At 43.3% G+C, this 15742-nt stretch overlaps 1 protein-coding gene across 3 annotated transcripts in view; it reads left to right on the top strand.

Moving 5' to 3' along the window:
* Nucleotides 1-291: 291 nt before the first annotated feature.
* Nucleotides 292-15742, top strand: part of MCUB (mitochondrial calcium uniporter dominant negative subunit beta) — a 106511-nt gene continuing 91060 nt past the window's right edge. Inside the window, exon 1 of one of the 3 annotated variants that reach the window (XM_044224278.1) lies at nt 292-462. In XM_044224278.1, coding sequence (XP_044080213.1) covers nt 361-462 — 102 coding nt within the window. In that variant the 5' untranslated portion in view covers nt 292-360. Of the gene's footprint in view, nt 463-794; nt 1011-1160; nt 1212-15742 lie in introns of those variants that run through there. The other 2 variants (XM_044224280.1, XM_044224279.1) reach the window with 2 other exon arrangements.

Here is a 15742-nt window from a genome sequence, read left to right as displayed (position 1 = left end):
CAATCTCTCGTTCATTCCAGAAGCGGATTTTTCCCCCCCACCGGAAAAAGAGGGGCCGGCGAGGAATTCGCGCTGCCCCCTGAAATCTAAGCTGGGGGAGGGCGGCTCACCAACGCCCCTCCCGTTTTCCGCTTTTTTCGGTCGGAGGAGAGAAAACAGGCCGGCGCCGGGCGCGGACGAGAGCCGCGGGAAGCGGGACACACCCTCCCGTCAGCCCGCCCCCCGCCCGGCGGCGCGGCGCGGGGAGGCGGGGGCAGGCGCGAGGCGCGGGGCGGGCTGCGCGCGCGAAGGGCGCGCGCTGCGAGCCTCCGGGCGCCGACGATGGCCGGCTGAGTTGTGCGGGAGCCCGCGCCGGGCAGGATGATGCTCCTGAGGGGCGCCCGGACGCCGCGCCCGCGGTGGCTGCCGACCCTGGGGCCCGGGGCCCGAGTGCATCCGCGGCCGCGAACGCCGTCGCCTCAGGTGAGACAGAGCCCGGCTCCGGGGGCCGGGGGCGCTGGAAAAGTTTGCGTCGGGCGACTTGGGCGGGAGCGAAAGCCGAGCGGCCGGCAAGTTCCCGGCGTTTCGCTGGCCCTCCGGCTCCGCGCGCGGGGGGACCCCGACAAGTGGGCGCCCGGGCCGCAGACGTGGGTGTCCAGGTCCCCGGCAGCGTCACGCCCCGGGGCCTCGGGAAGGCGAGGCCGGGGCGGCGAGGACGAGCATCCTCTCCGCAAAGCTGGGGTGCGGGGACCACAGGGCGGCGCCCCGGGGAGCAGCAGAACCTCTCCGGGAGGCGGTTTCTCCGCGGCTGCAGCGCGCTCGGGAGGAAGTTTTCAGAGTGACTTTGCCGTTGGCTCGGGCGTGGGTGGCGAGAGGGGCTTCGAAAACGACCGAGCACGGGGCCTGTCCCGAGCGTGCACTGTGGTGGGAAAGTGAGATCTCCGGTCTGCGAGCCGCCGCCCCTCCCTTCTAAAGCCGGGAGGAAAACTCGCGTTTTGTTCTGAGACGGGCTGAATCACGAGTGTGTGTCGGTGAGTAACAGCTGGCCCGACACAGTTGCGGTGTGGCCTGTGTGGAACCGTTGCTTGGAGGAGAAGGAAGAGAGGGGAGGTGCCCTAGAAAAGACCGAGGTAGGGGGAAGCGCGGCGTGCACCTCGGGTTGGGATGGAGCCCCACCGGAGCCCTAACGGAGCCTGATGAGGAAGGACCGCCCATTAGAAAGAGCCTTCCAGGTGCGCGTGGTTGGGGAGTGCGTGGTTTCTGAGGCTTAGTTCTCAGCCTCTCTTCCCCCAGTAGATTAGTTTCAGGTCGTTAAAGAGAAAAGTACGTTTAGCTGTGCAGTTTGCAAGAAAAACAAAAGGAGCCACGCCATTATCTTGTCACTTTCACTTCCTGGTCCCCCCCCCCCTCCAGCTATTTCAGGGCTTCGCAGTTTTGAATGTTGGAGGAAGTATTAAATACATGTCTAAAATTCCTTCCCTGAGTGTTTGGGAGAGATCGAGGAAGGGCATTTTGCTACTCACACCCAGGAAAAGGAGCAGACTCTTTAAAATGATAGACTTAGGGGGCGCCTGGGTGGCTCAATGGGTTAAAGCCTCTGCCTTCGGCTCGGGTCATGATCCCAGGGTCCTGGGATCGAGCCCCACGTCGGGCTCTCTGCTCAGCGGGGAGCCTGCTTCCATTCCTCTCTCTGTCTGCCTCTCTGTCTACTTGTAATCTCTGTCTGTCAAATAAATAAATAAAATCTTTAAAAAAAATGATAGACTTAGTAGTAAATTGGAGAGCAGTGCTTCCCCTTTATGAAATTGTACTTTATTAGAAGGTGTTGCACTTCTTGGTCAGAAATAGACCAAACAGTGAAACAGCCCAACACAAGGAGCCTCCTTGACTCTACCACTATTTAAACATAAATGACTGATTCTGTTTTCTGTTAAGTTCATTTAACATCCGGGATAAAGTTGTTACAGCGCCCAAGGCTGGCTGAATTCCTCAGGTTATTCTCAAATTATCATCTCTAAGCCCCTTTCTCAGTATTTCCCACCTGATGCTGTTCTCACTAGGTGCCGCTGCGTGCCCCAGCAGGAATGTGGATTCCCTTTAAAAAAAGAAAGAAAAAAAAAAAAGAAAGAAAGAAAGAAAGAAAATGATAGAGCAGGGCTTATTAGGGTTAATCATAGGGGAAGAGTGATTAGTACTTTGCCTCTAGGTAATCATCTCAAGCCTTACATTGGCTCGTTTCTGATTTGCATATATTTGTTTTAAGTCTTGACCGTCCATGCTATTAAGTCAATTTACTGAACTTTAGAAGGAAATGCTTCCATCATTTTACTTGCTTCATAAAAGACCCCTGAAAGAAGAAAGACAAGCCTGTGAGTTTGCTTCTTTATATGCTTGTTTGGAATCATACAATAAAGAAACTGACAGGGGCACCTGGATTTACTTCTTAAGCTGCTGCCTTTGGTTCAGGTCATGATCCCAGGGTCCTGGGATCAAATCCTGCATAGGGCTCCTTGCTCAGCGGGAAGCCTGCTTCTCCCCCTCTCACTCCCCCTCTCACTCCCCCTGCTTGTGTTGGCTCTCTTGCTGGCTGTCTCTCTTTCTCTCTCTCTCTCTCTCTGGCAAATAAATAAATAAATAAATAAACTGACAGATATCCTGGCCACTTAGGATTAAACCATTCTCTGCAAATCATATTAACTGGCCGTAAGGACATTTTTCATTCTAAAGTCTGTTTTGTGGTCTCTCCATTGGATATGAAGAGTCCTGTGACTAGAGAGAGTCATAAGAGATAGGACTCTTGCCGCATTCAGACCCCTAGCATCCATGAAAACAGGAAAAACACACTCAGCAAAAGTGAAATTTGCAACCCCACAGCTCATAAAAATCTTAGCTTGCAAGGACTTGTCATTAATAATATCTCAGGTAAGCATTCCCAAATACATTTGACCTTTTCTGAAAGTATGGGTGTGCTTTACAGGAGGATTTGGTAATTTTGGAACGTATACAGTTCTCATCCTTCATATGGTAAGTGAGTAACAGTCAGTATTTTGTGGGTGGAAAAACGTTTGTCAACATGGATACGTTTGGTGTACCGGGATTGTTTTTTAAATTTGGAAGCGTAAGCGAGCAAGAGCATGTTGTGTTACCTTTCACCAAGGCATGCCCCGGTGTCTAAGATCCCGTTCCAGTGTCAGCATCTCTGCCTGTCAGCAGCAGGCTGGCTGAGGCTGAGCTGTTGACAGGGCATCCATGGCACCTGCTGGCCTTTCTGTTCTGTAGGACGCGGCTTTGAGTGATAATAGCGTCTGGTGAATTATCGCTAAACAGAAAGCCCTTATAATTGTGCCTTTCAGTTTGGGTTTTCTGGTGCTTAGTTTGAGAAACTAACTCCCTGGTAGGATTTCAGGCCCCCCAGGACAGCATTTGAGTCCTTAAAGTTGTGTTTAAAACTTAAAAAAAAAAAAAAAATCAAATGTGCTTTGCAGAGCAGTTTGGGTATGTGTGTTTTGTTTTGTTTTTAATATCTGGAAAGAAAGCAATACATGTTTTCATCCCACCACCAAATGTTAATTTAGAAATTGTTTTTACCTTTTGAATTTAGGTCGGTTTCATTTGACACTTTCCTTCAATTCTACCTTTTGTGTTTGTAATTAGTGCACTGTATTCTGTGGTACTAGTTTCACAGCTCTCTCCCGAGGAGGGTGTTTAGTTGTATGTTGGAGTTTGTACTTGGGCTATAGAAGACATTGGGGCAAAGTCATTCTAGACCAGTTTGTTAAATATTAAACATTACCATCTTCCCAGTGCTTAGGTATTAGTATTCGTGCTCGGTTTTTTATTTTTAGATTTTACTCTTCATTGAAATTTAACAAACACTATTTTATGGCAGACTATTTTGTGCTATTTCATGGCAGACTCTTATAAGCTAGAAAATAATTTTGTATCTTGGCAGATAAATATTTGTGGAATGAGGTGCCTGTGAGACTAAGGTAGAAAACCTGAGGAAATCTTGGTTGATCTGATAGCTCTATAAACTGAATGTGTTTAGGTCATAGAATAGAAATGAGCAGCTAATTTAGGTGATGGTGGGCGGTTGGGACATCTGAGTGCCACCTGGCCTTGCCGTCCCATTGTTCCCTGAACCAAGTCACTTGGTCTGTTTGGGCATGTTGTACTCCCTGTTGTACAAGGAGACTTGTCTGATTGGTCCCCAAAGCCCTTTACATCTTGAAAATTGCTGTTTTGTAGGGGTGCCTGGGTGGCTCAGTCAGTGAAGCGTCTGCCTTCAGATCAGGTCATGATCCCAGGGTTCTGGGATCGAGCCTTGAGTTGGGCTCCCTGCTCGGCAGAGTCTGCTTCTCCCTCCCCCTTCCCCTACCATGCTCTAGCTCTCTCACAAATAAATAAATAGAACCTTAAAAAAAGAGAGAGAATTGTTATTTTGTGGGGCACCTGGTTGTTTGCTCAGTTGGTTAAGCCTCTGCCTTTGGCTCAGGTCATGATCCCAGGGTCCTAGTATCGAGCTCCACTTTGGGCTCTCTGCTCAGCAGGGAGCCTGCTTTTCCCTCTCCTGTTCGCTCTGCTTGTGCTCACCCTCTCTTTCTGTGAAATGAATAAATATTAAAAAAAAAAAAGAAAATTGTCATTGTGTACTTTTACTGGGGAATGTAAATAGTATTGAATAAAGTATCGTCAGTTGTCGGAATGGGTTGTCTTACTGGCTGAACAATCCTGTTGTATGATCTCAGTCTAGAGTGGCAGCTCTCCCTTGTGGTTTCAGTAACTGTTTTCCCTTTGAAAAGGCATTGAAATTTATTTGATTGGGTAAGCGTGTCAGAACAGATTAAGTCTCGCTCTGATACTTCTTTCTGTCATTAGCAGTGTTTTCATCTGTGAAATGTTGCTTATTCAAGAGTATCTAGCAGTAGAGCCCTAAAACCGTTACATAATAGACATTGTGAGCTAACCTGTGGGCTGAAAACCCATAGGTAATAAACAATGTTATCTTAGCCATATTCCAGAAATATCTTCTTTTTTTAAAAAAAATCTCATTTAATTTACCACAGTATGAATTTTCCTGTTTTTTTAAAAAACAAATACCAATTCTCTGTTCTCTGAGCTGTATGGTTCAGACTGCATGGGATTCCTCACCCAAATGTTCTTAATGAATTTTCCAGATTAGGATACCTTTTAAAAAACATGGTAGTCTGTTAAAAGGTGCCCTTTAAGAGGACTCCCAGAAGAAATTGCTGTCTAGTCTTAGTATTCAGGTCTTTGTTTCTCCTTCCCAGATGCTGGGTTTCGTGTACCAGCAGTGAAATGAGTGCATGGCCAGTGCTGTTCTCCCTGTGCGCTGGCTGCCGGAAAGCCTAGGGTCAGATTTTCAATCCACCTTTTAACAAATGTAAAATGATAAGCATTTTATGTGTTTCATAATGAATGAATGAAACTCATGGTTTCATCATCTCTACCTTCATTTTTATCTCCATTCACTTCCTCACCCATTTTTCTGAAGTTGTCTTTTAATGGGAAAATGTGGTGCATAAATAACATTTTGTTCTTGTTTTAAAGATTTTTATCTATCTGAGACAGCACAGGTGGGGGGTGGGGGAAGAGACAGAGGGAGAAGCAGGCTTCCCATTGAACAGGGAGCCTGACATGGGACCAGTTCCCAAGACCCTGGGATTGTGATCTGAGCCGAAGGCAGATGCTTCACCAACAGAGCCACCCAGGTTCCTCCATAGATAAGGTTTTAAGAAATTAAAGAAATCCAACTTTTGGTGTTTGAACAAATATGTTCTAAGTAGTTAATTGAGAAAGTGTGGGAAACCAGTGTCTGCCTTCCCTGCAGTCTCCTAGGTGCTTCTTCGCCTATAGGAATTGGATATTGATTGGATTGAATTGATTGGATAATCAATAAATATTGATTGGATTGAATTGAGCTGCTGTAAGAATCTAGATGCTGTGGTTCTCTCTTTTTGATTGAGTTGTAATTGACATGTACGGTTTTGTCTTAAATGAGGTGAAGTTGTTTACTCGCCACCTTTTTTTTCCTTCTTACTACTCTAACCTGTCCTAAATCTTACTTCTTTGCTACTTCCGCTATCCTTACCTGACTTGCAATCTCATTTGGGTCAACTACCAAGGCCTAGAAATCTCTTTATTCTCAGAGTTTCCTATTCCATTAACTCCTAAATGGTGTTATGTGATTGTACATCATGATTTTTACCTTAGATGCAGCTTCATTATAAAAGGAATAGAGAGGGGCGCCTGGGTGGCTCAGTGGGTTAAAGCCTCTGCCTTCGGCTCAGGTCATGATCTCAGGGTCCTGGGATCGAGTCCCGCATCGGGCTCTCTGCTCAGCGGGGAGCCTGCTTCCTCCTCTCTCTCTGCCTGCCTCTCTGCCTACTTGTGATCTCTGTCTGTCAAATAAATAAATAAAATCTTTAAAAAAAAAAAAAAGAATAGAGAGCACCGCAGTCCAGGCTTTTGTTTGGTAGCTCTTTTGGGGATAATTATATATATATATATATATAATATATATATATATATATAATTGTGATGATTATATATATGTGATGATTTATATATATATATATATAAATAAATTATATATGTATTTTAATCTGGGAGAGAGAGAGTGTGCACGTGTGTGCGCACAAATGGGGAGGAGGGTGGATCTGGGGTGGGGTGGGGAGAAGCAGGCTCCCGGGTGAGCAAGTAGCCCGATACGGGACTTGATCTTGACCGGAGGATCCTGGCATCATGACCTGAGCTGAAGGCAGATGCTTAACTGACTGAGACACCCAGGCAGGGATAATTAGCTTTCTATTCAGGATTCACAATACTGGTAAGAAATGATGAATGAAATCTCCACTCTAAACAAAGTTTACTGAAGAGAATTTCTCTCAGTAGATTTCAGGGCAAGAAATAGGGAGACATGGAAAGAGCAACGAGGGATGAAGCCGGAGTTGAAACGTCTGTAGCTTGTGAGCAGAAACAAGAAGAGACAGGAACATTAAACCTCCTATCAAGAAACGGATAGGTGCACAGAGCTTTATTGTGGCAAACTTTAGGGAAGAAAAAGACTTCCCGATTGGCAAGAGTCATCCCCCACGTAGGTGTTGTACCTGAGGGTCTTCTGGTACTTACTAGATGGAATAAATGGTTTATGACATTGCTGTGAACACAGTGGTAATCTCATGATATTTAATTTAATTCCACTGGGAACTCTCAATTGTTTTTTTGTAGGAATGCTTTTATAATGAAAACATTGCTCAAATCACATTTCTGGAACTTGATGATTTAGCTTATTTTTAACCTCTTAGGCATAACGGTAAATAAATGTCCTGAATCTGGTTGGAGGAAGGAAGAAGTTGGTCTTTCTGACAAACCCTTGTTCTTTTACTGACGGCGCGGATGTGTGTGTTCATGTGTGGCTGTCTCTTGTTAAATATTTTGTTTTTGGTATGAGTTTCCCCAGTAGGCTGAGTAGGTTATTTGAAGAGAGGATTTTAAAAGGTGTTTGACGAATAACTGCTCTTTGCACCAGTAATGCAGCTGAAATATAAGTGTACATTTTTATTAGAGAGGCTGACAGTACTGTGACTATAAACCTGAAAATACATTGTTTTAGAAACTGTCTGCAAACATTTCAACATAACACTGGCTCTCTAAGCCCTTGCTAGAGGATATTCATGATGACATTTTACAGTCTGATGACTCATTTTTGCAAGACTGCTTTGAGAATGTTTCAAATAATATATAATAAAGCAATTTCCACTTTTCAGGAGAAAGTATGGTTTCTTTTGACCTTGTAAATTATCCTTTTATGGGTTGGTTATTCATGAAACCAAGGCAAGAAAGCTTTAAAACAAGCTACAGGGGACGCCTGGGTGGCTCAGTTGGTTGGACGACTGCCTTCGGCTCAGGGCGTGATCCTGGAGTCCCGGGATCGAGTCCCACATCGGGCTCCCAGCTCCATGGGGAGTCTGCTTCGCTCTCTGACCTTCTCCCCGCTCATGCTCTCTCTCACTGTCTCTCTCTCTCAAATAAATAAATAAAAAAAAAGTTAAAAAAAAAAAATCTTTAAAAAAAAAAAATAAATAAAACAAGCTACAGTTGATCCAGAAATCCAGTGGCCTTATCTCTTTCATCCCACTTTGTACTTGGTGCCTTCCATGTCCTATAATTGGTGTCTGTGATGTCCCCGAGGTAGCATTGGACCCCCCCCCCACATCACCTACCCTTTTTCACTCTTCTGAGTTCTGCACTTCCCCCAAGGCTGAGTTCCAGTACCCACCCACCCGCTGCTGCAGATCCCCATTTTGCTGAGGTCCACAGGTCTGTGCCACCAGAAGTAACCACATTCTTTTCCCCCTCCCGCGGCACTTATGCATCCCACTGTGTGTTCTAGCTGTGCTCGTGTGGTTTTCCCAGCTGGATTCACTCAGCACTTTGGGGTCAGAACTCTTTCTTCTCACCTCACATGGCCTCTGCCCTGCCCCAGTAGGTGCATAATATATGCTTGTCAGGTAGAGGGGGAGTGGATGGATGAGCAAGAACTAAATATCACAGAGTTCCTTAACGGTGGCTCTCTTCAGGTCTTACCTTCTTGATTTCCTCCTCTTCACTTCACCCAGATGGGCACACCTGAAGCATTCTTCCCTACTTTTTGTGATATGAGCCTTGAATAATTGAAGATTTTTAAAAAAGTTAATAAAAATAATCTTTATGTGTTGTATTTTCCATTAAAAGAAAGCAGCAATCTTAAATGACAGTTTGATTAGTTTTATTTAATTAATTAATTTTTTAAATTATTTGACACACAGCACAAGCAGGCAGAGAGGCAGGCAGAGAGAAAGGGTGGGGAAAGCAGGCTCCCTGCTGAGTAGAGAGCCTGATGCAGGTCTTGATCCTAGGACCCTGAGATCATGACCTGAGCCTAAGGTAGAGGCTTAACCCTTTGAGCCACCCAAGTGGCCCAGTTTGGTTAGTTTTATTTCAGATAAGCTTTCAAATCGGGAGTTTTAAAGGATGTGATTAACATAATCTGATGAAGCATAAGTTAAGGAGAGCCTGGTGTGTAAGGGTGTGCATTTTCTTGGCTGTTTTTTTTTTTTTTCTTTTATTGAGGGATATGACCTGCCACATTATATTCATTCCAGGTGTGCAACATAAATGATTTGGTATTTGTATATGTGTTGTAAAACAAGCACCATGATAGGTCTAGTGAACATCTATCACCATACAGAGTTACAGAAGTTTTTTTTCTTGTGATGGGATCTTTTTTTAAGATTTACTCTCTTAGGGCGCCTGGGTGGCTCAGTGGGTTAAAGCCTCTCTGCCTTTGGCTGGGGTTGTGATCCCAGGGTACTGGGATAGAGCCCCGAGTCGGACTCTCTGCTCAGCGGGGAGCCTGCTTCCTCCCCTCTCTCTCTGCCTGCCTCTCTGCCTACTTGTGATCTCTGTCTGTCAAATAAATAAATAAAATCTTAAAAAAAAAAGATTTACTCTCTTAGCAACTTTCAAATATGCAATACAGTGTTATTAACTATAGTCGCCATGCTGTTCCCTGTGAGTTACTTCCCTCTGATATGAATTTTTATAACTGATATGAATTTTTATAATTTTTTGACCATCTTCACCCATTTCTGGCAAGCACCCATCTCTTCTCTCTTATCTATGAGCGTGGTTTTTTGTTTTTTTTGTTTTTGTTTTTTCGACTCTTCTTGGTATTTGTCTTTCTCCGTCTCACCTGTTTCACTTAGCATAATGTCCTCAAGGTCCACCCATGTTACTGCAGATGGCAAGATTTCATTCTTTTTTATGGCTGGATAATATTCCATTGTGTGTACACACCACGTTTTCTTTATCCATTCATCTTTCGATATACACTTAGGTTGTTTTCTGTATCTTGGCTATTGTAAGTAATGTTGCCCTGGACTTGGGGGTGCATAGATCTCTTCAGGCTAGTGGTTTTGGGGGTTTTTTTTGCTAAATACCCAGAAGTGGAGTTGCTGAATCATACGGTAGTCCTGTTTTTAATTTTTTGAGGAGTCTCCAGTTCTGTTTTCTATAGTGGCTACACCAGTTTATATTCCCACCAGCCGTGCACAAGAGTTCCCTTTTCTTCACCTCCTTGTTGACACTTACTTCTTTTTTGATAATAGTCTTTGCTGTTCTTAAAGTGTGGTGTTGATTTAGGAGGATTGTTACATGTGAGTTCTAATTCTGTGGGAGAAGTAACCTGAGTGGTGAAGACTTGGGTAAGGAGTGTTTAAGAAGCAGTGGTTCAGCACGAGCATTTAGTCCAGTGGGTTTGTTTATCTTGGGAGTTGCCATTAAACCATGGCTATCATCTGCCTTTAATCTGAATCCACCGTTAGAAAGCAGTCTGTGTTTATACACTGTTTTTCCTTTTCCTTTCCCAAATCATTTTCTAAATGAATTTTCTAGTATCTCTATTGGTGAGAATAAGCTACAGGATTCAGCTTTTGCTGACATCAAAGGCCCAACAGTAACTAAACACAGTTTTTAAGCCATTTTTTTCTCTCTGGGAAATGGTTCTGAGGTGAATTTTTTAGGTCAGCCCTAGCTCTGCTCCACACAGTTATTTTTTAGGTCAGCCCTAGCTCTGCTCACACAGTCATTCAGGGACCCTTTTCTCTGTCATTATCAGCATGTGGCTTCCAAAGTCAAAGGACTGTGGGTTGTTTTGATTTGTTTTGTTTTTGTACTTGTAAAGTGTTAATAGGCGAGGTTGGTGATGTCACATAACACCCATGCTCACATTTGTTGAATATTTCATTGGCTGTGTCAGATGGCTACATTTGGCTACAAGGGGCCTGGGAGAATGTAGTCCTGGCAGGGAGCCACAGTCTGGCTGAAATTGATTAACGTGGAAGAAGAGAGATGGATTTCCACTGACATTTAGCTGTTTCTGCTGCCGGCCCCTTGGCCAGAAACAGGAGAGTTTTGTATTTTGTGGGCACTGAATTTCCAAGGCTCTGTTGAACTTTTGTTTATATGTGTTCCTCAGCAATAGATGTTTGCAGGGAAGCTTTATTTCTTTCTGGAAAACTTAAAAAGGTAATGGTGGAAATGTAGCATTTTTAATTTGGGCTAGAACAGGAACATTTGATGCCTTGTTAGGTTCATTATAAGCTGCCCTCCGGGCTGAAGCTTAATAGGAAAGGGTGTAATCTCACTTGTACACTGTAAGGTAAGGAAGGGAAATAAGTTCTGATGGTTCAATTAGAAGCGGAAGCCAGAATTCAAGTTTATGCACTGAAGAGGAAAGAAAAGTAGAAGATGCTGACAGTATGGTTTTAGGGAAGGGCTTCTTTTCGAGGAATTGTGATGATTAGTAGGTAAAAATTATAAAAGTACTATGCATATCTATGAATGCATATGAATTTAATTGCATTTTTTAGGCTAGCCTGTTAGAAATATGGTCTAATAGAGGGATTTTTTTTTTAAAGAGCAATCTTAATTGGATACTTAGGATTGTTGAAAGATGCTGTGTTTTAGGATGAAATATAGCTTAGTATATAACATACTGAGAATAATCCATTGTGATTGAGGTTATGTTCAGAAAGTGTTTTATTCATATGATTTTGTATAATGCCTCCTCATCACGTTATTTACTTAATCACCTTTCTTTGGCTTATACACTAGCTTTTTAATTTTAATTTGTCAGGCTTGGATATCACTGTTGATCATTTTTTAGGTTTGTTTTTAAAGTTTTATTTACTTAAAAGAAAAAAGTTTTATTTCCGTAATCTCACAGCCGGCTCGAACTCTTCACAGCCGGCTCTGAGATTGAGAGTGCCCTTCAGACTGAGCCAGCCCGGCACTCCCACTGTTAATCCGTCTTGAATGCATTACTTTGATTAATTTGGAGATAGAAGAAATTTTTTCCTTTCCCATTGCTTTTCATGTCCTTTAGTGTAATTGCTGTTCTATATCATGAAATGGCCAGATTATAATACTCATGTGTGCCTTGAACTTGGACACTATATTTAATTGTCTGTGAAACATTAATAAGGCTTTAATGAAACAGCTGTCTAAAGGGCTTATTATATATGTGTCTAATATATATTATTATATATGTGGATTATGTAGAAACACATGTAATTGGAAATACATAATAACTACTATCATTGAGCTGAACATATTATTAATAGTGCCTGTGCCTTAGCTCGGCATTGTTACAACATGAACGACCATCCTAGGTCCTGTGGAATTCACTTTTTTTGGAGGCTTCTTACTCTCATCTGGGCTTGGTAAGCATGTATCAACCCTAGAAGAAAGCAAGTCTGTCTCAGTGGGGAAAAAGGTATGGGATGAGTGTGACTCCTTAGTGACTGAGGGAGAGTGGAACATCCCAATTCTGACAAGCTGTAGTCCCTTACATCGTGTCAGGACTCACAGGCCGGCTGCGTCCTGCGTCAGGGCGTTGCGGGTGTTGTGGTTCCTCTCTGAGTCAGTACGTTAGAAGGGACACTGGCAAGCTACAGGGAGGGAGGTGCCTCCAGAAGAAGATTAAGATGTTGGGGATTTCTACAGAAGATGATTAAAAGGGCCGGATAGTCTTAATCTGGTGAAAAGAAGGCAAGAAGAAGCAAATACTGGTGTTCACATATCTAAGAAGATTTCTTGTGAAAGAAAGTTGTATTCTTATGTTGCTTTAGAGTGAGGAAATCACACCTGAGATTGGGCAGACCAGGTGGGCAGAGCTCAGCTCCGTTTAAGAAACTATTTGCATCTATTCTGGCTGTTCATGAGAACAGACCTTTTAAGTTCTAGAAGAACTTGGGCAGATGCCAAAGAAGGTCTTCTCAGTGAACGCTGCAGACCAGAGCTAGGAAGCAGAGACTCTATTCCTCCTCCAGTTTCTCTTTAGTGCCCCCTACTGACAGAACTTTAGTGCCTACCAGCAGAGGAAAACTATTTAAAGGGCCCAGATCCATTTTCACAGAGAAGTAAAAAAGGATGAATTTGGAGCTTCCTGGAAGTTGATAACCATCACAGGTGGGATGAGGCACCTGTACAGTACTGGAAAGTGACAGCTGCTCTCATCGGCATGGCCAACATGGTAAAAGCAAAGGTGGGGTGGGAGACAAGAGGCCAAACCATGGCTGGGGTACTGGTTAAATGGGTGGTAATTTTGGGTACGATAGAGTGCTTATCGTCTGATCAGAAATCAAGGAAGCAGCACTTAACTGTTCCAGGAAACAGAGTCCAACCCACAGAGGAACAGATACACGGCTTCAGAAAAGAAAAGGAGACTTAAAAGTGCATGAAGAAGTTAGAGCAAAGGGTGGATGATTGAGAAGCCAGAAAGTAGGCTTGAGAAGAGTTTGTTGGGAACTGGTTCAGGTCAAGGTCAAAATGAGAGGTCAGCTGAGATCACCTGTACAGTTCCTTTCATTTTTAACGTTCTGTGAGGTCACTTAGGTATTCCATCTTTGATATCCTCTGCAGAGTCAGAAGCTGCTTAAGTCTGGAGATTGATAAACTTGGCTAAAAATTAATCAGTATCTCTTGTCCACTCCTCGCAGTCTGTCTTCGCTACCAACAAAAACCTTTGGATTGTTAGAGTTTAATGAATATTTCGTTGTGGTGGTTTGTGTTTTGGCCCTTGATGTAATATTCTTTCTGTAAAGGTTTGGTTTTGGATGTTTGCTGTGAGTTCTTTCCTGGAGGTCACCCACCCAGGTGTGCTGCTCCTAACTGTTGTCTGTCTGAGCTGAAGCACAGATCTTCTGCTAACAAGTGAAAGCTCTTTTTCCCATAGGAAATTCACTTTCATGAATCCAGGCAGTTTCATTTAATTAGTTTTCCATTTAGTGGGACTGTGCCACGTTTAATTAGTGAAGTCTGAAATTATGCCGTGACTAAGCATTGTCATCAACAGTTGTTGTTATGCCTGCAGTTGTATGAAAACATTCAAGTCTGACCTCTCGGAGAGAAGTTCTGTTTATTACTTGGATGTACCTTTGAACTGAATTAGGATGAAATATCCTAATACTGTATTCATAATTCTTATTTTTTATTTTTATTTTAAAAAATACTTATTTACTTGAGAGAGAGACACAGCGAGAGAGGGAACACAAGCAGAGGGAGTGAAAAAGGAGAAGCAGGCTTCCCACTGAGCAGGGAGCCTGATTCGGGGCTTGATCCCAGGACCTGAGCCAAAGGCAGCCACTTAACAACTGAGCACCCAGGCACCTCTAATTCTGCTTATTTTAAACTATTAGATAGACATTAGAAAAGGGTTTTCATAGGCACAACAGTGAGCATTAAAATGATTTTAACATAGCAGTGTATTGGTTTTGAAACTTCAGAAAACATCTTTGTGGTCTCTGCTAGTCATCTTTTTCAGGTGTCTTCCCTGCTCTTATTGGACATCTTAGTGGGACATGACTGCCTTCAGCTGGTCACCTGACCTAGGAATTTGGAATGGGGTTTAGGGTTGCCATCTGTTGGCTGCTCTTTTGAATAGTGGAATTGTTCACTTGGAGGTGCGTAGTGATCATTTTCTATGTTGTGGACTAGGAAGCAGTGAAAATCATTTTGTGGTGATAAAGCAGAATGACACTGACGTGTAGAGAAAAGTAGAAATGAAATACAGGTCAAGAGGACTCACCAGCCTCATCATGACACTCCAGTCCTGGTCCTTTCCCAAGGTGTAATTACATCCTTCCATTGAGTCTCCATGAGAGATGCCCCTTACCCTTAGACTAAATTCCCTCCTTGCTTAAGCTAAGTTAAGTAGATGTTCATTCCTTTCATCGAAATAGCCCATACATATGTGAAGATCATTCAGACTTATTTTTTAAAAATCTGCTAAGATCTCAGGAGAGAAATGGGTAAAGGGCATAAGTGATTCTCAGAAAAGGAAGTTAAAAATGCCTAATAAATATATGAAAAATAATAAGTGTCACTGATAATCAAATAAGATTAAACACAGGGGCACCTGAGTGGTTCAGTGGGTTAAAGCCTCTGCCTTCCACTCAGGTCATGATCTCAGGGTCCTGGGATCGGGTTCTCTGCTCAGCAGGGAGCCTGCTTCCTCCTCTCTCTCTCTCAGCCTGCCTCTCTGCCTACTTGTGATCTCTGTCACATAAATAAATAAAATCTTTAAAAAGAAAGAGTAAAAACAACGGCAGGGATATATTTTCTCCTTCGAATTGGCAGAGAAAAACAATACTGGAAGTGTAAAGCATGTCATGATGTAGAACTGATGTGGATTGCTAGTCAGAGTGTAAAGTGATTGTGTAATTCGTAATTCAGAATCCCAACAGGAAACAGATGGCTCAGTCAGATAAGGATAATCAGAAGAGAGTTTATCCAATAGGACTGTGTGCATAGGGGTGTGGATACAGGGGAACAGCCAGAGATGGGGCAGTAAGCCTGGGCTGGTAGCGGGGGGTCAGGGAACGTGGACCCAAGACCACCTGGAGGGGAGTAGGAACCATCCCCTTAGTTGAAGGACCCAGCTAGATAGTCACTCATAAATTATTTCCTTATTGTTCCTTTAAACATTAATGTTCATTGAAACTGGAATTGCAAAATTCTGTCTTTCTGGTCCAGGTGAGACTTTACGTGCTTCAGTAAATCATTTTTAATGAAGAAGCTGATGTTTTTCAAAGTCTAGCCTCTAGGTTTGCTTTTTTTTTTCTGCCAGCTGTTATTGGAGTCCCCGCTCCTTTTTTCTTTTTTTTTTTTTTTGGTTGATAATCTGTGTGATGATGGC

This window comes from Neovison vison, chromosome 11 (assembly GCF_020171115.1).
Source record: "Neovison vison isolate M4711 chromosome 11, ASM_NN_V1, whole genome shotgun sequence".
NCBI lineage: Eukaryota > Metazoa > Chordata > Mammalia > Carnivora > Mustelidae > Neogale > Neogale vison.
Note: the sequence above shows the minus strand (reverse complement) of the source record. Positions and strands in the feature narration are given on the sequence as shown.